Source organism: Hesperophylax consimilis, chromosome 8 (genome assembly GCF_061612785.1).
Source record: "Hesperophylax consimilis isolate HC1 chromosome 8, BYU_Hcon_1.0, whole genome shotgun sequence".
Lineage (NCBI taxonomy): Eukaryota > Metazoa > Arthropoda > Insecta > Trichoptera > Limnephilidae > Hesperophylax > Hesperophylax consimilis.
Genome location: NC_142843.1, coordinates 6,580,714 through 6,608,173, shown reverse-complemented (window position 1 = coordinate 6,608,173; position 27,460 = coordinate 6,580,714). Strand labels below are relative to the sequence as shown.

The 27,460-nt window shown below is 35.2% G+C and overlaps 1 protein-coding gene across 2 annotated transcripts in view; it reads left to right on the top strand.

Moving 5' to 3' along the window:
- The window catches only part of LOC149421491 (ras-related protein Rap-1), a 156,310-nt gene extending 129,213 nt beyond the window's left edge, over positions 1 to 27,097 (top strand). Inside the window, exons 2-4 of one of the 2 annotated variants that reach the window (XM_089634414.1) lie at positions 16,617 to 17,030; positions 17,620 to 18,040; positions 23,963 to 27,097. In XM_089634414.1, coding sequence (XP_089490540.1) covers positions 16,909 to 17,030; positions 17,620 to 18,040; positions 23,963 to 24,262 — 843 coding nt within the window. In that variant the 5' untranslated portion in view covers positions 16,617 to 16,908 and the 3' untranslated portion in view covers positions 24,263 to 27,097. Of the gene's footprint in view, positions 1 to 16,616; positions 17,031 to 17,610; positions 18,041 to 23,962 lie in introns of both variants that reach the window. The other variant, XM_089634413.1, reaches the window with a different exon arrangement.
- Positions 27,098 to 27,460: the final 363 nt, after the last annotated feature.

The window sequence follows — 27,460 nt, the reverse complement described above, 5'->3', positions numbered from 1 at the left end:
TGTAATTTGGCTTGCCTAATAGGGACTTTTGTGTTAGCAAAGTCGATAACCCTGGATACCGAGATAACGTCTATTTTAGTATAGCAGCGCCGGCTTTTTCCCCTGCTATTGGTGTGGTTGAGTTATTCCCGTAAAAAGCACCGGTTTCTGTCGAAGGTGTTGGCGGACCAGCCTTAGATAGTCACCCGGAATAGACCCCTGTTTCGAGTATTTTCAGCTGGTGAGAGGACGCTTTCACTGAGTTCAGATCGAAGGGAACGAAAATTGCTAATGGGCTTTCCTACTTGAGTTAGCTGGTAGACGAAGGAACAAAGCGGATAAGGGCTATGCTATTCTTGTCTGGCGTATGGAGAGGATTTTCTCGCTGACAGAACGAAGGGATCGTGACGAATATGAAGTTGTTTCGGCGCTTTCTGACGTCCTTCCTGTCAAATTCAATGAGTACTTACCCCACTATAGGAGGAGAAGTCATCCAGAATTAGGTTGGAAATTGACTCCGACTGAAACCGTTTGAGCTGACGGAGATCGGATGATTTCAGATTCACGACCTGATGATTCCAGTATCCCTGATCCTTAGCGCCGGAAGTCGAGGATATCAATTTCTACCATTCTTTGATATTTGAAGCGAACGGAGGGTAACAAACGATAGAGCGAATGACCATGACTTTGAAGTGGGGTAAAATCTCCCGTCTAGGAAACATTCGTTATGTCGGATGGACGCCCTCATCCAAATTAAATATTGACATGACTATTTTGAGTGTGGACGAAAGACTTGAAGTATGTTCTGTATTGTACATATGATAAATATGTGTCATTACCTCTACTGGAACGAGAAGCTGTATAGACTGGAGCCAGGAGCTATTTGGAGTAGCGTGACTGCAGAGGCGAAGTCGAACAAACTGAAGCTGAATTCATCATTATCCTTACGAGCGTAAACCAGAGGGGTGTTCACGGGACTCCCGAACTCCTGACGTTGCTGATGCAAACCACTTCAGTATATGTTTATGTTTGAGGTTAGTAGAGTGGACCCCTAATTTTCGGCATGCTGGCGAAGCTCAACTCATCATCGATTTGGGGGAGGTTGACGCGACCTAAACCTCGCGCTACCCACGTGGCCCAAATGGTTCCTGACACCAGGCTATCATGCCACCGGACCGGAGCAGCCCCTTGTACCTAACGGTATAAGATGAATCTTCATCATTCATCATCAACATCAACATCAACAGTTACCACCAAGGACCCACATTCCACCTTCATCACCCTCCGGCAGGAGGCAAAACATGTCATTATCTCATCTGTCGCTGAGCGATATTCAATTCATTTCTGGAGGTGTTGGGATTGGACCATCAACTTGGCTGCTCTCGAGCTGGTCACGTTGATGGATGGGATTTGGACGGAGACCAATCGAAAGCAACACATGTTTTGTCTCTAGCTATTCCCGAAAATACCTACTCATAGAAATAACTCACAAAACTAACAATCCATAGTCAAATCATTAACTTAGAATCTTGTGCATCTTGAATTGAATTGTCTATAGTGAATTTCATGTACTTAATTTGTAATTAATTGTCTCATTATATTAGCACATTATCAACTGCAGCAACCGGAAACGTTTGGGCGAGCAAACAAGGTAGGAAAAGGTAGTTAAAATCAGGGTAGTCGGTCATTGTCTTATTTTCAAACCATACAGAATGTAACACGCCTCATCTAAAAAGAACCAAAGTTACCACAACCAATTAAAAGGATCCTTCAATGAATTAATCCCTGTCGAAACAAAAAATTGACACAACGTGACATATTAATTCGTTAAGATTGAAGGGTTGATAAACCGCGAGAAGAGCCAAATCAAACGAGCAAAATATTAATCCGTTAGTAAGAAAAAAGGGGAGACGTTAAAAACATTACAGAGTTAACCACTTGAAGTTTATAACAAAATGTAATTTTAAAATACCGCTTTGCATGCAATTAATTTTTCATTAAAAATATGATAATTGGCAGATTTTTTTTTGTTTTTTTTAAGTATAAATTTTAATTGATCAAATTGTATAATTTCTCAAATTATTAATTTAATAAATAATATGCACTTTCCAGTGTGGAAGATACTCTCAGAATCGCATTGCTGTAAAATCAACATTTAGAAATGAAACGTATTTTAGCCGTATTTGGTGACCAGAAGTGAATAGCCAGGTACTTTCCCACCTTCATCTTCCTGTCCCCATTTTCCCCTTCCCACTACCTTCAGCTTCTCAACATATCGCAATTGGGGATGCCATAGTCTTACCGGCTCTGAATAGCTGGGAGCAGTTGGGACTCTTGTGCAGTATTCACATTAAAAATATATATATACAAAAATGTAGACATTACGATGCTCCACAACTAATAAAGGAAATGCTATCACAATCGTTGATACAGTTGTTATAAAGTCCATCTGAAAAGGCTCTGCAAATTTATTTCTGGGTTTATCCAATTGAATATATGTGCTTTGTATTTAAGTTTTGATTAAGTAGATATCGTTATTAAAAGTAAATTTAAAAATTATTTTAATGTTAGAATATCAAAATTATTTATTTGTTTTAGGAACTAACGAAAATCGGAAAATTGGATAACAGCACACCTCGAATATATGAACTTCATAGAACTGGATAACTTTGGTCATAACAGTCACCCATTTCCGTTACAATGTTTAAGCTAGCGTGTGAATATTGCCTTATCGCGTATCTTAGGCTAACAAGTCTATAAATACTATACGCATGAATTGCATCGCACTTTCTTGCGAAAAGTTACAAAATAAACTATGAATGATAAACACAGAGTACCTACATGTAATACATGCAAATTTTGTGAAAAAGTCGACAATATTTCATAAAAACAATTTATTTATTTTTTTGTAATATTTGTATTTTTTACACTAAATATTTCATACAGTATTTTTTTTTTTTTTTAACATTATTTCTGGCTTTCACCCTTCAAGGGTGTTCTTGGCCATCATTTAAAATTATTGAGAAATGAAAGGTGAATTTAAATATTAATTTTATTTAAATGGGCAAATTTCAAAATTATAATGAAAATTGGAGTCGAGTTCAGACTTAGAAGAGATGAGATGTTGAATGGAGGGGAGGCAATTTTAGATAAGGCTTGATAGAAGAGAGGATATTTGTTTAGAGAGGGACAACCAAAAAATATGTGATCTAAAGTTCCCACTTCTAGACCACAGAATGTACAATCTGGGGAGTCAACAACGTGAATTTTAAAAAGATGGGAAGGAACGGAACAATGTCCGATCCTCATTCGAATGAGTGAAGAAATTTCTTTTTTTGAAAAATGAGGGAATTGCTGAAACCACGGTTTTGATGGAATAGTTCTTTGTATTGAGGCATAGCAGGCTCCCTTGGATTGACTAGCAATGTGCCAATACTCTGCCCAAACATTGCGGGATCTATCTTTGATGATGGAAAAAATGTCAGATAGGGGAATGTGGTTTACGAGGGTAACAACAGGGTTGGACGCTCCTTGTTTTGCCAAGGCATCCGCAATATCATTACCCATGATACCAACATGTCCAGGAATCCAAATCAGAGTTACAGTTTTACCAGAGCTTTGAATGGAGGCTATCATCTCTCGAATAAGGCATACAAAGTGATCATCAGGATGAAGAAGAGGACTGGATTTAAGTTTTTGGAGGGAACTGAGAGAGTCAGAGAGAACGAGGGAATGTTCGAAATTATTTTTGATTATATATTTGAGAGATTCTATTATTGCAATGCACTCGGCTGAAAATATTGAAAATTGATTTGAAATTGAATGAAATATTCTGTCATTAGAATTATTGTGGTAAACGTTAATACCTATACCACAGTTAGGAGAGTCGGGAGATTTGGATCCATCAGTAAATAAAAGAGAAAAGTTGGGCCATTTAGATGAAATAATGTCATTGAAAATAATATTGACAGTTCGGGCCGGGAGATTGGAATGACTTTTAAGGATTCCGATCCCTTCAAATATTGTTGGGGATAGGGTGACGTGACTATATTTTAATTTGTATAAGGGAAGTAGATCATTTTGGATGATGTGAAGCTCTGAGAGAGACTTAAAATTTTTACAGATGTCAGGAAGAGGTTTAGTTGAAGCTCTGATTGTAGATGAATGGGTTGAGTCAATGAACAACGAGACGCTGGGGATAACCTGATGACATTTAGAATTTAAACATTTAAGAACAAATTTGTCAGCAAATAGTTGACGCCTTAAATAAAGAGGAGGATCAGAACATTCTACTTGAAGGGAATTGATGGGTGACGATTGCATCGCTCCAGTTATAATTCGCAAAGATTTAGATTGAATTTTGTCTAATTTATCAAGTACATTTTTTGAGGCAGTACTAAAAAGTGGGCAGGCATAATCGAGATGGCTTCGAATAAGTGCGTTGTAAAGCAACTTAATGCAAGTAGGGTGAGCTCCCCACCAAACGCCAGATAAGGATCTGATGATATTTAAATTTTTTTCGCATTTAGTAACTAAATTATTAATATGGGAAGACCATTTAAGTTTCCTATCAAATGTTACTCCCAAAAATTTTACTTCAGAAGCGTTGGGGATTGGAGAATTTTTAAATAAAATTTGAACGGGGGGATTTTTATGGCGGTTTGAGAAGGTGACACACTGAGTCTTTTGGATTGAAAGTTCAAAACCATTTAAGGTGAGCCATGTGCAAAGGGCATTCATGGCTTCGTTAAGATATTTGACGGCGAGAGGGATGATTTTGGATGATAAGAAGAAAGCTATGTCATCTGCGAACTCAATAACTTTTACTTGTGGGGGAATAGTGACATGCATATCATATGTGTATATATTATACAGTAAGGGGGACAATACATCGCCTTGTGGTAAACCCTTCCAAACAGACCTACTTTGAGGAGAAATATCTGGAAGTTCAATGAAAATTTTTCTATCTAGAAATAGATTAATAATAGATTGGACAAACATGGGGGGAAGGCCAAGGCCTAGAAGTTTTTTTTTCAGGATTGGGATGGAAACATTGTCAAAGGCGCCTTCTATATCTATAAAGACGGCAAGACAAACTTCCTGTTTAGAAATTGATAAATTAATATCAGTGCTGATGATGGCAAGGTTATCTTGAGTGGATTTTTTTTTCCTAAATCCAAATTGAGATGGAGAGAGAAGCTGTTTACTCTCGACAAAAAATTCTAATCGGTTTTTAATTAATTTTTCATAAAGTTTACTGAGGGTGGATGAAAGAGCGATCGGCCTGTAGCTGGATCCAGAATTTGGTGATTTGTTTGTTTTTAAAATAGGGATGATTATTTGACAACTCCAGTCATCAGGCATTATACCAGTCTGGAAGATTTTGTTTAAGATGCTTAAGAAGTGGTTTAGAACATTATCATTACTATTTTTGATTATGCTGTAAGGTATACCATCTCTGCCTGGAGATGAGTCCTTGACTATTGATAAACAATTTTTTAGCTCAATTAAGGTGAATGGAGAGTCTAGCCAATGATTAGACATAGGAGTATTATAGATAGGCGTTATTTCATCTAAGTTAGGTACAGAAGGGGGGGCAATTTTGTCCAAGAATTCATCTATCCATTTAGAATGAGACGCTCGAGGAGATGGTGAACTGAAGGAGGATCGAAATCTTCGGATCATAGACCAAACTTCCGAAATTGGAGTGTTCGGAGATACTGAACTGCAGAAGTTGTACCACCCAGATCTTTTTTTTGACCTCAATACCCTTTTGGCATTGGATTCAGCGTTTTTGTATATAAGATAGTTCTCCATAGTTATATTGTAACGATAGGAAAGAGATTTAGCTTTCCGAATTCTTACTACTTTGGAACATTCCTCATCCCACCAGGGAGTTGGAGGGAGTTTTTTTAAAAGAGATTTAGTTTTAGGGGGAGGATTTGATTTATTTATTGCAGTTATGAGCATTGATTTGAAGTTATTATAGTCATCTTTGACGGAAAATATATTGGTGTCGGGTAAATTTAGAAGGAACTTGTCCATATGAGAGTTAAATTCATCCCATTTGGTGTGTTTCGTTTTAATCTTTGTCGAAATATGAGATTTGTCCGATTGGAAAGAAGTTTGATAAGTAATGGTGATCGGGAAATGATCACTGGAGCAAGGGTCGGGGGACACCACCCAAGAGGAGAGAGAACCCAGACTAGTAGAACATATCGAGAGATCCACTGCACTGGGGTTTGTGCTGGGGCGAGAGATCCTAGTAGGAGATCCGTCATTCAAAAGGAAAAGGTTGGATTGATCTAGGAAATCCATCACACTTCGACCATCTCGGTCGGAGAAAGCAGAACCCCAGACGGGGGAATGGGCATTAAAATCGCCTAATATAAAGAAAGGAGGGCTTAGTTGACTTACAATTTGCAACCAAATTTGTTTATTGAAGTGGGCTGTTGGGGGAAGATAGACTGAAATAAAGGATGTGTCCTTTATTTTAGCTGCAACCATTTGGAAGTCAGCATTGGGGGGTTTGATATTATTTATTGGGGAAAATGATATGGATTTCTTAATAAAAAGGGCAGCACCGCCGCCCGAACCTTCCGGGCGGTCGTCGCGGAGACAGGAATACCCTCCCACATTAAAGTGGGTGGATGGAGTAAACCAAGTCTCCGAGATAGCAGCCAAAGAAATAAAGTTGGAATTTAATAGGTTAAGGAGATCAGATTTGTTAGAAATAGCACTTCGGCTATTCCACTGAAGTATTTTGAAATCTTGAAGAGTCATTTTGAATAAATGATTTTAATGTGGAAATAATAGTAGCAGCGTTGGACGGTAGATTAGTTTGAGAAGAAATAAGGTCAATTAGAAGCATAATGAGAGTTTGGATAAATGAAGAATTGTCTTGGGAGAGTTTTTCAGAAAGTTTTAGAGAGTTCATTGAGGACGGATTATAATTATTTGCACACCCATTTGTGGCATTTGAAAGAGGTGAACCATTGGGATTTAAGAGCAGTGAGTTGTGTTGTTGCTGATCGTATCCAGGAGCCGGTTTAGAGATATCGTTTTTGTATGTGAATTTAGTTGAACGAGAAGAAGTTGTTGTAGAAGAGGGAAGAGGGTTGGATGAGGAGTTGCTGGATAAAGCCTCAGCAAATGATTTTTTGACAGGCGGGAATAGTTTAGAAGCCTGCAGAAAAGACAAGTTCTGGGAGGCCATAGAAAGTTTTATATTTTTTTGGCGAGATTGTTCTGGGCAAGAAGTGTTGATAGCTGTATGTGAGCCTGAGCAGTTAAAACATTTGGGTGAGGAGGAAGAAGGACATTGGTCAGCTGCGTGGTTTTCTCCACATTTAAAACATCTGGGTTGAGATCTGCATGCAGCTTTGGTATGACCAAAACGGCAGCAATTGAAACATTGAGTGGTGGGATAAGTATACATTTCAACTGGTAATGAGTTGAAGAATAAATATATATGGGAGGGAAGAGATTGACCTTCAAAGGTGATAACTACAGATTGGGAGGGCTTCCAGGAAATTATACCCTCAGAGGAGTCCTTGTAATTTAGCCTCCTGGCTTTTATGGGATTGCCAATGTGTTGGGGGGTTGAAAGTGAAGACAGAATTTCTTCGATGGACAGATCGGTCGAGATACCTCTGACCAGGCCCATGCGAGTGACATTGAAAGTAGGGATATATGCCTTGAACTTTGAATTAGATGAAATGAAGATATTTTTGATGAAACTGTTGGCAGCTGACCCTGAGAGGAATTCGACGGAGATTCGGAAGCGACCCTCGGCTTTTACACCTCCAGGCTTGATTGAAAGGTTCTTGCTATTTGATAGGAATTTGCCAAATTCAAGAGGGTGGATGGTTTTTCCTTGCTCAGTTTTTTGGGCGTATACTATGAATGGGCCACGGGAATGAGGAGAGTAAAAGTTTGTTGGAGGAAGTTGAGAAAGTGCTGGTGGGGATTGTGAAGTCGAAGGAGAGTCAAGTTTTATTGGGGAAGAAGGAGTAAATTTCCTTTTTTTGGTAGAAGTCAAAATGACAGAATCACTGTCAGAAATTTCTCCATTTTCCCCGTCTGGGGGGTCTGGAGAGGGATCTGGGGGCTTTGTAGGGGGTCCAGGAGGGAAATCTTCCTCCATTATTCACAACAGTAAACAACTACAATAATAGTATGGAAAATGACAGAAGTAAAAAAAGGTTATAAATATCTGGAAATCAGCAGCGAAAAGTGACTCCTGGAAGATCAGGAGGGAGAAGAAACCTCAAGGCACAACACACTACACTTTTTTTTTGCCAGAAAACAAAAAAGAATGGTAAAAAATTAATTTTAGATAGAGCAAAACAAAACAACTGATGACAGCCAAATGTTATTCTTCATACAGTATTATAAAGTAAAATAAAAAAAAAATAAAAAAAAGCCTTTCTTCACCATAAAGAGACAAGGTTCTTGTGTTTGGTGAAGGAATTCTAGCTCAATTATAAAAAAAAATCATATCAGTAATAAATAAAATATTGTAAACAATAACAAAAAGAAAGAAAAAAAAACATGTTTATTATCTTATTTTTGTATTGCTTTACAATATTTCACAACTTTTATGACATATTTTATCAACAGAACAAAATGCCGCACCTCCGTTGTCAGCAATTTACATACAAATAATAGTTGAAATGAATGGTAGTTAGTTATAGCTAGATGTTTTAATATTTTTTGCGGCGCCTGGGCATTTATTTAGGTTATTGACGATGGTAAAAAAAACCTTTCTGAATATTTAGTTTTTTTTTAATGGTATTTAGTACTTTATTTCTATTCTCGTACATACAGTTTGCAGGTAAATAAATTATAAGTGAAGCAAAAATATTACTAATATAAAACATATTATTCGTAACCTTGGAATGTTTGTCTTTCTTTAAAAAAATAAAAAAAATAAAAATAAAATAAATAAAAAAAAATAAAAAATAAAATAAAAAAAATAAAAAAATAAAAAAATAAAAATAAAAAAAGGCTTAACGAGGCGGTACCGCCCTCTGCCCCCTTTTTATTGTAAAATAACGTTTAAAAAAACAAGGTAGTAGAGTGTAAGGCAGTGGAGGCGTTGGAAAGATCGAGAGGGACCGTGGTTGCCTTGAAGGCAAATGGAGAACAATGAAAGATTACAACGACGCGGTGAAGGTCTGAAAAGGCGGTAAGAGGAATAAAAAAAATACTTTTCTTAATGAATTCAAATAAGTCATAGGTGCACCATTACAAAAATCTTGCATAAGAACCGATCAATTAGTGATTGGGTATTAATGATAGATTAATAATATTTTTGTTGTTTGTATAAAATTGTTTTAAAAAAAAGGTTTTTTTTATTGCAAAATAATATTTAGACAAACCTTTTTTTTTATTTATAAACCTATATTTCCGAGTTAAAAATAATCTCAACATGTCTAAAAATCCACCCACTTCCATAAGTATAATTGAAAAACTTGCACGGAGGAAAATGAGTATTGCGAATCTCTTCAAATTATTGGTAATCCTATCAAAAACGGGATTGCAGGTCGTTTCCTGATGAACTTTTAGTAAAATCCTAATAAATCAGAACACGTGTTCATGCACGTGTATTTGAGAGTATATAATAACGAAATACGAAAATATTAATATTTTTATGAACTCGTGTTCCAACATCGTGAAAATATATTGGATCTCACCGTTGCCCCCAGGGGGGCAGTACCGCCCCCCGTTGGTTATCTCTTATCTAGCCCTAAGCCGCGCAGAAAATAGAAAACGTATTCCCAAGATCAACATTTATATTCACAAGCTCTCAGTGGTCGAATAGACATAGTCGAATAGTCAGTAGACAAAAAGATTTTGTTTATTTATATATCTACTAAACGAAGACCCCGGCGTTGCCCGGGCTTTATACAGAGTTTTTTTTTCTAAAAGCTATGTAGAAAGCGACCTTCCTTTTATTTTGAAGGCCGAATACTAAAAATATCATCAGTGTCCGCTGCAGACACTATTTTTAGCTAACAGTATTTTTGGAAGCAGTTTTTAAAATTTAAAAAATTCATATCTATTAACCAAACACATTGAAAGCGATCATTCGATTCATATACGGTAACCAAACACAGTGAAAGCAAACATTCGATACATATCTTGTAACCCAACACAGTGAAAGCAATCATTCAATTCATATCTGGTAACCAAACACAGTGAAAGCAATCATTCGATTCATACCTGGTAACTAAACACAGTGAAAGCAATCATCCGATTCTGAATGGCAATATTTCACCATAGCTTTGACGAGGCTTTACTTTTATAATAAGTTAGTTTTTTTAAAACATTTTTTTATGTTAATCTCTGGAACTATACTTAGGGCAGGTTGTTTCGCAAAATTTGATTTATTAATCAAATTTCATATTTAAGTTTCAAGTTCCGCTAAGCACCACAAAACAACCGGCCCATGATTGAATAAAAATAGAACTTAAATATTAACTTTTAAATTTTACGAATTGTTCAAATTCTGTGAAACAACTGGCCTATTTTGAAATAGATTACCTTATATGTGTCTAATTAGTACACTTTTTGAAGATCTGATGCACTTTTTTATGCTGCGAAAGAGTGGACTTCTACCTATCAGAGCTCGCCGATCAACAGAGCGACTCAGCATTGACCATTAAACATTTTTAACGTCACTTATTGACAGTTCATCAACTATCTTTTGACGTACGTCACAAAATAGTAAAACTGCCCCCAAAACGTTTTTATGCTTACATTATACTCAAATTTTTATTCTTCTTATTTATATATTTAGCAAAAACAGCAATTATTTACAATATTAGACCAATAATGTTCAATTAATTCTAGTCGTTGATTCAATATTTGCACCTTTTTGCAATTCCACTATAAAACCAGTCCTCATAACACAAAAGGCAATTCTCAAAATTATACTTAGGATCCCCATCAGAACTCCTACCGAATATGTTTTTAAAACCCTGAATGTAATGACACCAAAACAATTATACGCAAAAGATATACTAATTTACGCATTCAATAACCAGGACAACTTTACACAGACAAACTCAGACAGACTCACAAGATCCACATTACAATACATGTTACATCAACCTACAACTAAAACAACTTTTGGACAAAGAAATATGCAGTATTATTCTATAAAATTATTTAATGTCCTCCCTTTTGAAATAAAAAACATTAAAAAAATAACTGACTTCAAAAGAAACATTAAGAAATGGATTATGGAAAAGGGAAGGAAGAATATAGATATAATTTTGCAACCAAACAAAGACTAAAGCTCGTATTATGTTTTATTTTTTCTCTAAATATTGTTTTTTAATTTTCTATGTAGTATTTTAACATATGTACTTATAATATTTCAAACATATAACCATGTACAATGTGACCTTAGAACGGGGTACCCCAGTAAGGACACATTATCTTATATAAAAAATTGTTAAATAAAAAATTAAAAAAAATAAAAATACCTATAAAATATATTTATAAATGACAAAGAAATATAAAAAATAAACGTTATAAGGAATTACAAAATGTTATAAAACAATTAAAGACAGTTAGTAGTAATACAGTTTTCGCACGATTATAATAAAAAACAATAAAATAAACTAAGATGATAGGATTATTTCACAAAATAAAAAATAAGTTATCAGTTTAGTAAGTTGCATTTTATATGTTTTCATGTTACACTTGAAAATGTCTACATTGTCTACTGTCCGTTATATATTGGTGTATCCAGAAACCGTTCTATGGAGAAATTGTAAATAAATATATCATTTCTTGTAAGTTGTATCAAAAGTATGAATCCTAAATCCGTAGCCAATGATTATAAATTTTAATTTGGTAATATCACTATTTTTTTCTCATAATCTCGAAAAAATGAAGAAAAAAATATAATAAAGTAATTATTTTAAAGTAGATATTTTTACATTGACGAATAAATTTTGGACAACGATTTAACTGTGGCATTTTCGATTTGCCGCTAAAACAATATGTTCGTTTTATTTTTGTTATTTGTTTTTGGGGTGTTATGCCGTGTTGCGCTAACTCCTTCTTTAGCCAACGTTTCGGACAGCATTGCAGGCTAAAGAAGGAGTTAGCGCAACACGGCATAACACCCCAAAAACAAATAACAAAAATACTTTTGGCCGTGAAAATCTTAAATCATATATGTTCGCTTTAATTTGTAAATTTGGCAATGTTGACGTCAAGCCAGGCAACTTTGGTGACATCTGTCTCACCATCCATTGGCGTTTTCTATGTCGTAATGAAATTGTAGCCAGTTAGAACAGTTTTTTTTTAAAGCAAGACAAACATTCTCGGGTTACGGATAACCGGACGGCCGGCATAGTCCAGTGGTAACGCATTGGACTGCCATTCCGAAGGTCGCGGGTTCGAACCCGGCGTGCGCAAATAAATTTTATTTGATTAATTTGTGTTATTTCACAATTAATTAATTAAAATATAATATATAGTATATTTGCGGCACGTTCCAGAGTGAAAGATACTACCAGTATCGCCCTGGTGTAAGACCACCATTCAGAATTGAAACGTTGCTCCAAATGGCTTTAGCCGTGTTTAGTGACTAGATCTGAATAGATAGGTACTTCCCCACCTTCCTCTTTCCCTTCCCCACTTACCTTTAGCCTCACAACATCCCCCAATCGGGAATGCCATAGTCTCACTGGCTCCAGACGGGAGCAGTTGGGATTCTTGTGAGGTATTCACTATAAAAAAAATATAAAAAAAACCTGACAATATTTGAAAATCTCCTACTACCGCCACACTAATCGGAAAATGTTGCTTGTGTTGTGATGGAGGACTTAGCCAGCCGGGGAATTGAACACACTACGCCTGGGTGGGACTCAAACGCGATGTCAACTCGGCCACCGACCGGTCAATGTGCGGTTTTAGATAGTTTTTGAAATCAATGATTCTGTATGAAAATATTAAAGTCACACATTTTTTGTATGATAATCATAATCAGAAAAATAAACTTAAAATCTCTCACCACATTCTCAACGGTGTTCCATAAAAATTCCCCATTGTACTTAAGTAAATACATAATGTCAATGAGCTTGCCACATTCACGATTTGAGCAAATGTTGCGTGTTCTTATCTACAGGGCCACAATCAAAATCTGTTCCGTTCGCGTGATGCTCCCCTATGTTGTTAGTTTAGAAATCTCCATATGTAAACGTTCTATTATAATATTTAATTGCCGCGTACTCGAAAATATAACAATGCTCCATTTGCGAAAATGCGATAATTTCGTGTGGAGGCTGTCACAGTTTTGGCATCATTATTTGTCAGCGACTTCAATTTACATTTAAATTGGGTTCTCGCAATTCCGTTTGAATCTGATTATCAACTGGCGCAGTGTTATTTGTGATTACATAAATATTAAAAATATCAACGTTTTGTGTGGTTTTAAGCAATTTGCATCGGAGAACTGAAATATTATTCTACTCGATAAAGCGAAGCATTTAACTAGTAGTTCTGTGAACAGTAGATCTAACGTCAAAAAAGCTCTGTTTATTTTCTCTTTTTTAAAGAATGAAAAAACAATTTTTTTCTGATGATTTGTAAGTAGATACTTACATACTTACCTACTAATAAACCATGTATATTGTGTAACTTTTTATTTCAAATAACCAGTTGAGCGATTTCAGGCATATTATGCCAAGTTTGCGAAAACGTTTTGATCCATCGCTAGCCATAATGTGCCAAATTTATAGAACCTAAGAATATGGTATAAGGGGTGAAATCTAGGTGGATTCATTGGCTTTAAACAGCAATAATCAGTTTTATATGTTTAGTTTTTAATATTTTGAGGAATGGTATCAATTAAAGAAAATGGTAAATGTATATTTATGGCGCAAATCGCTCGAATGGGGAATATTAAAATTTGTCCAAAGAAACGTCATTATCTCAATGATGGTTCTTTTCTTCAAACTTTCTTCAGGCAGGTATACCTACATGTACCTGTAGGCGTAGCCCACAATATTGAGAAAAAAAGCGCAAACAAGAAAGTCCAAATAAAAACGGTGATTTCACATTTGTAAAAATAATCCTTACTAAACCTTAATCAAAGTAACGCTTGCGCGAATAATATAGATAATACAGAAATGGCAGTAGATTTTCTAAAACGGAAACGGAACATACAAACAAATTTACAGATATGTGAAAAGCCAAACGGTTGAGTTAAAGCAGGACTTCGCTACGCTCAGTAATCAAGGTCAGTTTCAGTTTCAGTGCCGGCAACCCGCGCGTTTATTTAAGGTTGGTTCTGTAGAGATGTTTTTTCTTTCATTACCCTCCTCACTAGACAAAGTCTGTTCTGAGGCTGTTAATTAACAATTTATATATAAACCAAATGTTTAGTAAAAAATAGTAAAATAAATATAATAACAAAAATAATAGTAAAAAAATCGTTTGATAGTAGTAGTAAAAAAGTCGTTTGATAGTATTTGAGCAATCGTGTTTAAAGGGGAGTCTCTTGGATGAATAACACGAGGGCTTAGAGTATGATCACAGGGAAAATCTCTGCCTAATATGAATATAAGATGTCTCGTAAGAAAATCGCTCTGGTTAAAGACCGCAAAGACGTATTAAGTGGGCAGCCAAGAACATTCCTCTACCACATCTCTTTCCCCTCCCCATTCCCGTTAGCCTCATAACCAACCCCGACCAAATTGGGGATACAATAGTCCTACCATTCCTTGTATGGTATTCATTTAAAATATACTGATTTTTTATGGACGAGACTATTTAAAGTAGGAGTTGAAGTAGAAGTTGATTTTACTACGGACAGTGTTTAAAAAAATATAATAACATTAAAATGTAATAGACTATCTCTACTAAAAATATATGTGTGATATATATGTACGCGGGAACTTTTTTTCATAATTTGGAATCAGTCGTGCGATAAAATTATTTTATTTTACCAAAAGTTAAAGCAATTGATTTCACGATTATTTTTAAAGAACATTATAAAAAAGCTTTACCTGTACGATAAAAAACATAACATTATGTAATATTAAAACATATCATTATATAATATAACAACAAAACATTATATAATGTTACAAAATATCAATATATAATATTACAATATAACAGTACATAATATTACAACATAACATTACATAAAATTACAACATTACATTATATTTTACTTAAATATAACATCATATAATATTACAACATAATAATATTATAACATAACGTTATTTAATATTACAAAATAAAATTATGAAATATTTCAACAAATCATTACAAAACAACATTATTTAATATAAAAATATAACATTATATAATTCTACAATATGACATTATATAATTTTACAATATAATATTACAACATAACATTACATTATTAAATGTACCCATGCTATATATGCATACTTTCTGTCTTCAAAGATGGTGATACATAATATTTTTTAGCATCCAACATTTTCTTACTACTGCGTACACTTTTTCAACCCACGTATATATGTATGTTTCAGAAATACCTACAACTGAGTGTTTTTTATCATTCAACATTTGTCTAAAGTGTCGAAGTTTCTCTGCTTTTCCAAAAGTAATCACCGGTGACAAATGTTTTTCTTGCCGTGCTAAAGAAATCGCTACACGTAATTGAAAAAATAACAATGCGATGAAATGATTATTCTTCATTCCATTTGTATTGCCGATGTCAATAGGATGGGAGGTGTTTAATTTTGTTGAATTTAATTTTATATAAAAACCTTTTTAAGAAATTTTTTCAATGGATAGATATTTTATTTTGCCAACACCTGATTTTGAACTCGCGACCTTCGTGACAGAAGCAATAACTTAAATGTCCAAACTCCGACCCAGAAGTGGAGAGTTCGATACCCAGCCTAGGCAAAAATAAATTATTTGCACCTCGTTCTATACTAGCTTCATCATCACGAGAGACCATGAATTGTCGTAGAATTATTGCTTGAAAAGGTTTTAGAGGGCTTAAGCGATCAGATCTGACATTAATAGACCAGGTAGACGATCGTACATACAAAACATAAAAACTCTATCGATTAGCACCTGCTTTGGACAAAGACACTAAAAATACCAGGCATTAAAAGCATTCAACAATCTTACATTCGACACAAAAAATTAAATAAAAAAAATTCTCAAAAAAAATTAAGGTATGGATTAATGAATAAAAAATGGTTATATTACAACAAAAAATCTTTAAATAATGAAATGGGGGCCTCAGAAATTATAAAATTTTAAACAAAATAAAAATAAAAACATTCCATCATTATCTTTTCCATCTCCTTCCCCCTTTGACTTGGCCGAATAATATTCCTCAAATGTAAAGGGTAGTCTTACCCATTAAAAAAATCATGCGTTTTGACCTGTCAGTGGCAAAGTTGGCATCGCGTTTGGGTTCCACCCAGGCGTAAGGTGTTATATTCCTCGGCTGGCTAAGTTCTCCATCACAATACAAGCAACATTTATCACTTACTTAGGTGGTAGTAGGATATTTTCAAATATTGTCAGGTTATTCGTAATCCGGTAATGTTTGATTTTCTTTTAAAAAGACAAAAAAAACAAAGTGGTATTAATTGGTCTCTTTATTGTTTCAGGAATTCAACCCCTTTGGAAAAAAACACGGGCATTATCATTTAAGTGAAATAAAAAATAGTGCTTTTTTAACTAGTACTTTAAGTTGCAGCAGTGATAAACTTGTGGCAAAGTTTTAAAAAAGTTGTAACTTGTGATAAATCAAAAAATATTGACTCGTATTAACTGAAAAGTATAAAACAGTGTCATCAACTGACCTGATTACTACAAATCACAGCAAAAGGTCGGTTTTAGGGCGGCTTTGTAAGGACGCGGCTTGTTTGCAGCGGGCGGAAGAGAAGCCGTTGTCTGCGCATGTCCCCCGCGCACACTTCCGCTTCCGGCATGAAGGGGCGCCACCAGTTCCGGAGGAGGTTCAGCCTGCAGCCCTCTTTCCTCAAAGAGGAGCCGGAAGACGACAGGCGTACCAATCATAAGTCAGTTATTACAACTCTTTTATGTTTTATTCGTCTCTTCTTCAATATTTGTTTCTAGAAAATATCATCTAAGAAAAAATAATGAAACAAAGCACTAATATATTACTTCACTTTCACAAGGAACCTTACTGACAGGGGAATATTAAAATGAATTCTAAATATATTAACTATTTAAAGTGACATTATTATAGTTTCTTACACGAAACGCATGGTTCCTGGTTATAAAATACATGTCACAATAATACGAACATAAAATTAACTTTTTATTTTACCGGAATACCTTTACCTTTTTTCATACCTTTTTTTAAACTTTTTGAAGATTTTAGCCATCAATTTTACGTTTGATTATAAAAAAGATAATACTGGGAATTGGGAATTGAACCCACGATCACTTCCTTACTGGGAGAACGTCTCTGACTTGTGCTGTTTCATGTTTCATTAAGATTTTTCTTATTCAATGATATATTAGATTGATGGAAAAAACCTTCAAATTAAGTTAAAGAAAAAGTTGTTCCTAAATTTTACACGCGATTTATTTAAACGCTGAGTAGATTTATTGTCTGTGATGCTTTTTGCACAGAAACGACAGGACCGAGGACACGAATTCAAGCAGCGGAAACCTATCATCCAACAACGTCAGGCACAAGATAGTCGTCATGGGATCTGCCAAGGTCGGCAAGTCCTCCATCATAGCCCGCTTCCTCTACAACACCTTCTCCCCCAAGTACAAGAGAACAGTGGAAGAGATGCACCACGGGGACTTCTCCGTTCAGGGGGTCCAGCTCACCCTGGATATCCTGGACACATCTGGAGCCTTTGAATTCCCAGCCATGAGGGCTTTGTCCATATCATCAGCTGATGCCTTCATCCTGGTGTACGATGTGACAGATATGGCAACCTTTGAAGAAGTCCGGATGATCAGGGACCAGATTCACGAGACCAAAGCCAGCACGGCTGTACCCATCGTCGTGGTTGGAAACAAATTGGACTTGGCTGATAACTCCCGAGAGGTTGGTTTAAATTATATATCGATTTTCTTTCATTGAAATTGTAATATTGTAATCGTTGTAACAAGTTATCAAAAACATCACAAGTACATATCTATACCATGGTAACATATACAGGATGTCCGGAAACTCGTAGTACAAGCGGGAAACTGGTGAATCTACATCACATTTGGAGTCGATTTTGTAGTATATTTTTTTTTGATTTGAGCTTTCGTTATCGAGTAAATCGAGTTAGAAGTTTATTTTATTTTTTTTTTTTTTTAATAAAATTCTTATAAATTATTACTGAAGATCAAAGTACCCAACTAATTAAAACTATTTGAAAGTAAAACAAATGAAGAAACTCGGATTTGAAGCATTATTTTGAAATCACCCTTCATTTAATCCGGTGTAATCATAAAATATTTCTGCTCTGCAAGGTTAAAACATCTGTTGTTCAACCCTAAAGACCAGAAAAAAACATTAACCCTAAAATAGCCGAAAAATATTTTTTTTTGTTTTTTTTTTTTGTGAAAATGCTCAAATCAAAAAACTTTATGTTTATTTGGGTTCCCCATGTGGTGTAGATTCTCCAGTTTCCCGCTTGTACTGCGAGTTTCCGGACACCGTGTATTTAAACTCTCTACTTACACGATAAGGCAAGTAATCCATTAGTTACGAAGTAATTAGGTAGCTATGTGTAGTAATATTTCTCTGTATTACGTTATAACATAATGTAATATTTTTAAACAATGATATTAGATACATCTAGTGCATTCTTATTTTATTTGATTTCTTTTGCTTTTGCTGATAACGCGGTGCTGATTTTCAATATTTAAATCTAGTATTTTGGATGAACGAAGTATGTAGGAAGAATGAATAAATGATGAATTTAAGTAAGTTTATTAGAATTTAATTTAAGTAAGTTTATTTTAGAAGAATTTAAGTAAGTTTATTTTTTATTTTTCTCTTTGAAAGAGAGATAACGAAAACATTATGCAATACAGTTGTGAATGATGAATACTTGGAGCAGGTGAATGATTTTATGCAATTGGAAAGTATGTTTACGGGAGATGGAAAGGCAGATAGAGATATTGAAAAAAGTGAAAATGCAGGTAACTCCATTAATGGAGGACTAAACTGGTTTGCGTTAGCAAAAAATTTTTAAAGAAGCGAAGCTAGCAGTCCACAGTGGGGTGCTGATACCTACCCTGATGTTTTCCAGGGTTTCATGATAACTCAACACAGTGACAATTCAACACACATTTAAAAAGTGATATAAAGTCATTAGAAACGATGAAAAAAAAATGAAATTTAAACCTAACCTAACCTAGCCTAAATAACCCAGTTGATAATTTTTTTGTTTCATCACTTTCCATGACTTTATATAACTTTTTAAAGATGTGATGACTTATCATTTTGATGATTTATCCGTGCGGTATGGAATTGGCGGAGAAAAGGTAAAAATAGACTGGATGCTGTGGAAATGACATCCCTGAGACGTATGTGTAGTAAAACTATTGATTTGCAAAGAATTAAATGTTGATGTAAGCTTTATGAGTAAGATTAAGAAAGGGACGCTTAGATGGTTTTGAAATTTAGAGCGAATGAACGAAGAAATGAGTGTAAGGAGAATACATGACGCGAATATGAATGCTGGACGCCGGAGGAATACATGGCACGATCAAGTGCACCAAGTACTTGAGTGGGGCCATGTCAAGAGTTTGTATAACAGAAAAGTATGTATGAGACGATATGTGAATGGGGCAAGGAGTGTGTGCCTGACCCAGTTGTTTGGCAGTCAGTCCTCTCTGCCTACCCCTGCGCGAAATGGCGTGATAGTAAGTTAGTTAATTAGTTAGTTAGAGACATGTATTTTTCCAAGGATTCTACGCATCAGCATTGTAATATTTTACTACCTTGTATTACAATTCAATGATTTGCGCTGATGTGAGCATTAAATGTGAAGAAAATTCGCGATGCATAACTCCTCGTTACCTGACATTCAAAGACAAGGGTCTTGAACTCAGATCAAGGTCTACCGACCTCTTCACAGATGTGGAGGTGGTACTCATTCGCTTGTTCAAGCATCACGTTACATACTGCAATGCCATTTTTATTGATAAAAAGTTCTTTTGGTTCAAACAGTCGCAATATATTTTTTCAACAGGGCCATCGGTTACTTTTTTGTAAAAGATTAACAGCATTACTAAAAAACTTGATTTTAATGAAAATCGGGTCGTAAGGTCAGAATATTGAAAAACTTGATTAATTACCATAACGTATGGTTCTTCGTTGCGGACGTGTTTTAACCGCTCCGGTTTGTTTGATCCTTTCAGAAGGTTTCCCTTGCTAAGAGATCGCTGAAAATTGTTCAGCATCCGTGTTTTATATAGTGCTTACCTTCTTATTTCACGAAATGTGCGTAACTTCTACCGTTTAGCCGGAATTTGCAATTATTATAGCATTTTAAACCGATTAATTTTTAAAAGTGAAGCTAGAACGAAGATTTCTCAATGCAGTCGAAGATTTTATACCTGACTCAAGTGTCAAGTGGTGTTGGGATTTACGGGACCTTTTCAACCGAGGATGTCTGCATGGAGGACAGATAAGCCATATTTTGTTTAAAGTTTTTGTCTTTGTTTTTATTTTCTGTTTTTGTTTATGTATTTTGTTACAGATGACACTCATAAACTTCACTTTGACTTTGGTTCAAGATTTTGCTTATGATAGCCTGCGATAAGCGAGCCCTAAGGGTCTGAGACAGAGGTGTGAAATCGTCGGATCACGACAATAGAAAGAATGTATTGGAGCCAGGAAGGAGTCTGAAAGGGTCGAGAGGATGCACTAGGTGGCATGAAAGGCTGGGAGGTGACTGGAGAGACTAAGGTAAACTAGGATGAGGTGATTTTGCACAGCGGTGCTGCCAAGGTCTGTTATCTATGTGAGGATATTGTGTCGGCGCTCTTTATTGGCAGCAGACACATGTCAGCGCTATATTAGCGGCGGACACATGCCTGAACGGATGACGAGCCTCGTGCTGGCACAGTTGGTGGACGGGGTAGTCTCTCTCCCTGCAGCAGCTGGTACAGTTCCTTCGCTACCTAGGAATCTTGCAGCAGAGTCTCCATCTTCTGTCTTCGTCGAGCGTCACAGCGGTGCTGCCAAGGTTTGTTGTCTATGTGAGGATGTTGTGTCAGCGCTCTTTATTGGCAGCAGATACATGTCAGCGCTATATTGGCGGCAGACACATGCCTGAACGGATGACGAACCTCGTGCTGGCACAGTTGGTCTAAATAACAAATGTAGATCCTAGGAAATAAATTGTACAGCGCCCTTGAGGTGATTTTTCACAAAAACGGCGCTATACAAATTATCCAATTATTATTATTATTATTATTATCATGGCGTTTAATTGGTTAAAACGGTCTTAAAACAGGCTCCCAGCCAGCTTTACCACACCAACGTTGAACGGGCGTGTAAGAATCCAATTAGTAAGATGGATAATGTGTTACGGGTGGCGCAATTACAGCTGACTCCAATAACAACACATACTTAAGATTATGTGTATTGGTGCAAATGTGCCTATATGTATACACTTCCGACAGTGGTATCCTTGCGAAATGTCACTGTATTTAGCAAAAAGGGACATTAAGTACAACTATTCGATTTTAGAATTTCAAAAACCGAAAAAAATTAGCAGACGATCGAATAGTTTTACATGATATTTTTTATCTGAAGTCGAATAACGTGTTTGAAACATGTTGTATACGACTAATGCATTTGTGTGACAATATGTTTGTGTCAACACTGACTGAGATATCTATTAATAAAACATATAGAAATGGCTTTTGCTGTGTTTGGTGACCAGATCTGAATATCCAGGTACTTCCCTACCTTCTTCTTCTTCATCTCCTTCCCCTCCCCACTACCTTCAGCATCACAACATACCCCAATAAGGGATGCCATAATCTCACTGTATCCAAACGGTTGGGTGCAGTTAGGACTCTTGTGCGGTATTCCTTTTTATTTAATATTTTATTATTATTTAACGATCTCCATAGATAAGAATTCCAACTACATATTTTTTATAAATAGCTGCTAAGACAGTGGTATTTTGAGAAAGAAATTCCAGGTAATTTTTAATCAAGAACTTTTATAATTTAACATTATGAATTCAGATTATCAAACTTTCCACGCGCCAATGTATTTTTTGGGGAAAGGAAAACAATTTCTCAAGACAAAAAACTTCGAATTCATATTTCTTTTAATTTTTAGTTCGTGAAAATGAACATCTTGCGTTGGCTGTATTATGAAAGGCCAGAATCTATTTTTGGTAGCCAGTACGTGTAAATATTAATGAGGAAAAAAAACGAATCAACTTCAAAAATAATCAGTAGTTTTCACAGGTACCGTATAATGGGCTACTATTGTATTGGGGGGCGATCATCGCGGGTGTCTGCATAATTATTTCTGCCACTCGCAGGTACCATATAATGGGCTAGTATTGAATCGGTGTTGATCATCGCGGGTATCTGCATAATTATTTCTACCACTCACAGGTACCATATAATGGGCTACTATTGAATCGGGGGCGATCATCGCGGGTATCTGCATAATTATTTCTACCACCACCATATAATGGGCTAGTATTGAATCGGGGGCGATCATCCCGGGTATCTGCATAATTATTTCTGCCACTCGCAGGTACCATATAATGGGCTAGTATTGAATCGGGGGCGATCATCGCGGGTATCTGTATAATTATTTCTACCACTCGCAGGTACTATATGATGGGCTACTATTGAATCGGGGGCGATCATCGCGGGTATCTTCATAATTATTTCTACCACTCAAAGGTACCATATAATGGCTACTCTTGAATTGGGGGCGATCGTCGCGTATATTTGCATAGTTAAAAAAAAATTAAAAAAATAAAATATATATATATATTTTATTTTATTTTATTTGGGAAACAAACAGTTATACAAATATATTTTTATACAAATCATTTTTACCAAGTTGCATAAACCAGTAAAGTTTCCACAGAAGATTCATTTTATATAAAGGCAGAAAAACATATGAATACAAATAATACAATACAATATAAATACTAACTAGTAGAAAAGGAACATCTCCAAAAAAATAAAAATAAAAAGACTACAGATTCAACCCATACAAAAACAATACACAAACTACTAAGTTTCCCGCAACGATCGAACGCTACTCTCTTAGGAATGCTATGAATCCTGCGAGGCTCGTATTGAACACATCGATATTTGTGCATAATCTATTAAAGGTGCTACAGCTTCTTCTTATAAATACATTTTCAAGATAATTAGTATTGCTCTTAGGAATATAAAATGTGTCCGGAGATCGAGTTACCCTTAATGGATATCTGAAATGAATATTTTGTAAAAGGTATGGGCTATCAATAAAATAGTGGATTATCTTATATAGCATTACTAGGTCTTTGATATCTCGGCGTTGATCAAGAGTTTTAAGGTTCATGGACACATTGTTTTCATCATTTCGCATGCGATAAGAGACATATTTCAAAAACTTTTTCTGAACTCTTTCTATGTTTGATTTATATGTAGAACTATGAGGGTTCCACTAGGGTTACTTCTACCACTCAGAAATCACTAGCTTCGTTTTCATGATTTTCGAAAAAATTACTTTGATTCATTATAATTACTGTAAAAAAGATGAACCGCAATAGTCTTACAAAGATATCAAAAAATATTTCTCGTTCAGTGTGGTTTTTAAAATTGTATAACATTTGCTACCTGTTAAATACATGGACAGATCAGAACACAATTAATAATGTGGTTTAATGAACCTGTACAATCTGTGCCATATCATTGATCCAGAAAAAAAAATTCTTGTTAACAAAATATAAGCTAATGGACGTTGTTTATTTAATTATTTTTTTACATTTGACAGATGGACTACGACACAACCGAATCAGTCGTGACCGTCGACTGGGAGAACGGCTTTGTGGAGGCCTCCGCCAAGGATGGCACCAACGTCACACAGGTCTTCAAGGAGCTCCTCACGCAGGCCAAGGTGAAGTACAACCTTAGCCCCGCCCTGCGACGACGCAGGAGGCAGTCACTACCGCCGCCCCAGCCTGGAGTACCCGCCCCCGTAGCTCCCATGCCCACCCCCGCTCAACTGGCCCATCTGCAGCAGATCAGGGAACGTCACGCGGGCGGCAAGAGGAACTCCTGCATCCTGTCTTAAAAGCCAACACCACCACAAGACTAAACTATTTATGCCAAGAGAAATATTTTCAAACAGACTAGGTCGAGATGGATTATTTCCTAAAGAGAAGCAAGATTTTAACATTAATTTTCAGTTAACTTTTGAGTGATCTACGCACAATTTAAAACGATACTAATAGATCAATGTTAATCAAGAAGCTCGTTTTATATTGCAATGCCAATTTTATCGACAAATGTCTCTTTCGAAGACTTTTGGTTCAAACAATAGGAACACTACCAACATTTCCAAGACTTGAAACTTAACTGTATACTAACAGACTAAGTCACAATGGATTCGTTCCTGGAGAGAAGCAAAACACACACTGTTATTTCTACACATATAAACATACTTTCACCACAACCTCCCCTGATGATGAACATTGCTGTACAGGCTGTCTGAAACCTAAGCTAAAGGAAAAGGAAGCAAACAATAAAGATTTCATAATTTATTTTAATTAACTTTTGAGCGATTTATAATCTTAAATGCTTTGTGGAGTTCAATTTTGATACCTAGAAGATCAAAATCTTAAAAAATTTAAATTTTCTAATACATTAAAATGACTTATTTTTGAGTCATCTCATCTAAAACGATGCAAAGAGAAGATTTAAATCCTTGAAATAGAAAGACGATACATTTTTCAACATTAATATTCATTATTTTGTAAGTGATCTCTAATCTAAAAAGACACAAAGAGATCGAAATGGGGAAAAAAACTAAAGAATTAAAAAATAAGCATAATGTTGTTCAACAGTTGTGCTTGTACAACCATATCAGCTAAAATTTAACACCGAAGAAAGCCATATCACTGAAGAAGCAGCAAATAAAAAGTTACCACGAAATAAATGTGGAATGATATAAACGATTTCTCTTAATCGGTGTAATTACGTAATTATAATAAAAATCGGAATACAAATTGGAATATACACGAATTGTGGAAAAAGACTGGAAGAGAATTTAAAATTATAATAAAATTTCGCCGATGGATACCACTTCAAAGTGAATGTGATCTCTTAAAGGGCCTTGTTTCAAAATAAATTGATACTACCAGCACTTGTTGCTCGTAGACCACTTCAAGTGCAGCAATATTTTAATTTACTAAAATAACCTGTTTTCCATGTTAAAAATTATCTTTCTTAAAAAATATATTTAAAAAATATTTAAGCGTGGATTTCAAAAAATACCTTGTCCGTGACAACCATGTCCCTCATAACTCTTTTTTATTAGCGACTAAGTAATAATAATATCATATTATACGAATGAGGTGGATATCAGAGATTGTAAATAAGTCTCTGAATTTTATAAATGTTTACTAGAAAGATGAATGTGATGTTTGTACAAACAAACGACGACTTATTGTAAATTTAAGATGAAGCGAACATGAACGCACAACTTAAGTTTGTTTATTTTGAAAACATATTATAAAAATGTATCTATTCCTGTTTAAATGTATTAAGATAACATTCCAAATATAATCCTTAACACTATACCATTTTTTTTTTCAAAAAATAGGTATGTGTAGATACATACCTAATTAATTACCTACGCAAAAAAGAAAGTTGTTTTGGAATCACAAACTCATTATGATATTTTTATCTATTCAGCGCGGGTGTCTGATGACTTTTGAATATCTGATTCCGTTTATAAAAAAAAATTTATTAACGTCGGCGAAACAAACATTGAATGAAGATTTATTTAAATAGGACTCCTAGGAATATTTTATTTGTGAATATAGTCAAGTTAATAAAGAAAAACGTTTGCGAAGATGACTTCTTAATTAAAACATTTTTAATGGCAGTTTAAATTCTTAAAGGCGAGCAGTAATGAAAAATGTGGAAAATTATGTCGATTGGAACATCCATTCTGTAAATACGACAATTTTTATTGCCGTAATAACAGTTTTTTATGAAATACGTAAACTTCTCAAATAGAACCGCGTAAATTATTGTCATATGTTGTTTAAAGTTTAACTATAGTTTAACGCATTTGTTTTCTCTAAGTGTGGCAAAACTTCAGCTGGAATTTCTAAGAATTTGTGTAACATTTGTGTAACTGCTCTAATTACGCCCGTTATATTGAGATGTACACAAATGCTCGCGTAGTATTTGCTATCTTGTAAAATCAATTAATCTGTAAGGGAGCCGCGGTGAATACGGGTCAAACGTGAATTGATTTTAGAGTGCACGACATAGCAAATCTATTTGTATTGTCGGTTGGATGCTCGGGTGTTTTCGAATCTATTTGTATTGTCGGTTGGATGCTCGGGTATTTCTTAATCTATTCGTATTGTCGGTTAGATGCTCGGGTGTTTCCAAATCTATTCGTATTGTCGGTTGGATACTCGGGTATTTCCGAATCTATTCGTATTATCGATTGGATGCTCGGGTGTTTCCGAATCTATTCGTATTATCGATTGGATGCGCGGGTATTTCTGAATATATTTGTATTGTCAGTTAGATGCTCGGGTGATTCCAAATCTATTCGTATTGTCAGTTCTATCAATAGACTCGGAGGTCAAATCCGTTACAAACCACAGATGATCATGGTAATGAAAACTCAGTATAATATTAAAATAACAATGAATTGTTTTATAATATATCGACGCCGGAACGGCAAAAGGGCATAAGCGACAATTTTGTCAAAAATTATTTAAATGTTCAGTTTTGATAGACAAAAAGTCTAATCTGAACTGTTTGATTAAGTCATTTTTAACTAAGTTTTCGCTTACGTCCTTTTACCTTTCCAGCGTCGATATAATGTTAATAAGAAAAGAGCATTCTAAAACCATTTGAGGGTGATTTTTAATAAAATATAACGATTTTTGTTATTTGTTTTTGGGGTGTTATGCCGTGTTGCGCTAACTTCTTCTTTAGCCAACGTTTCGGACAGCATTGCAGTTTTTATTTATTCACATATACAATAACACATCTGCCCTGATGATGGACACTGCAATGCTGTCCGAAACGTTGGCTAAAGAAGGAGTTAGCGCAACACGGCATAACACCCCAAAAACAAATAACAAAAATACTTTTGGCCGTGAAAATCTCAAATCATATTTGAAATATAACGATTGTTTCTACCGGAAAAAAATTTCTGAGTTTATCTTTCCCCATCCATTGTTAAGTAATTTTTTTATACGAAAATGAAGGGTAATTTTAATGTAGAGATTAAGAAGAGACG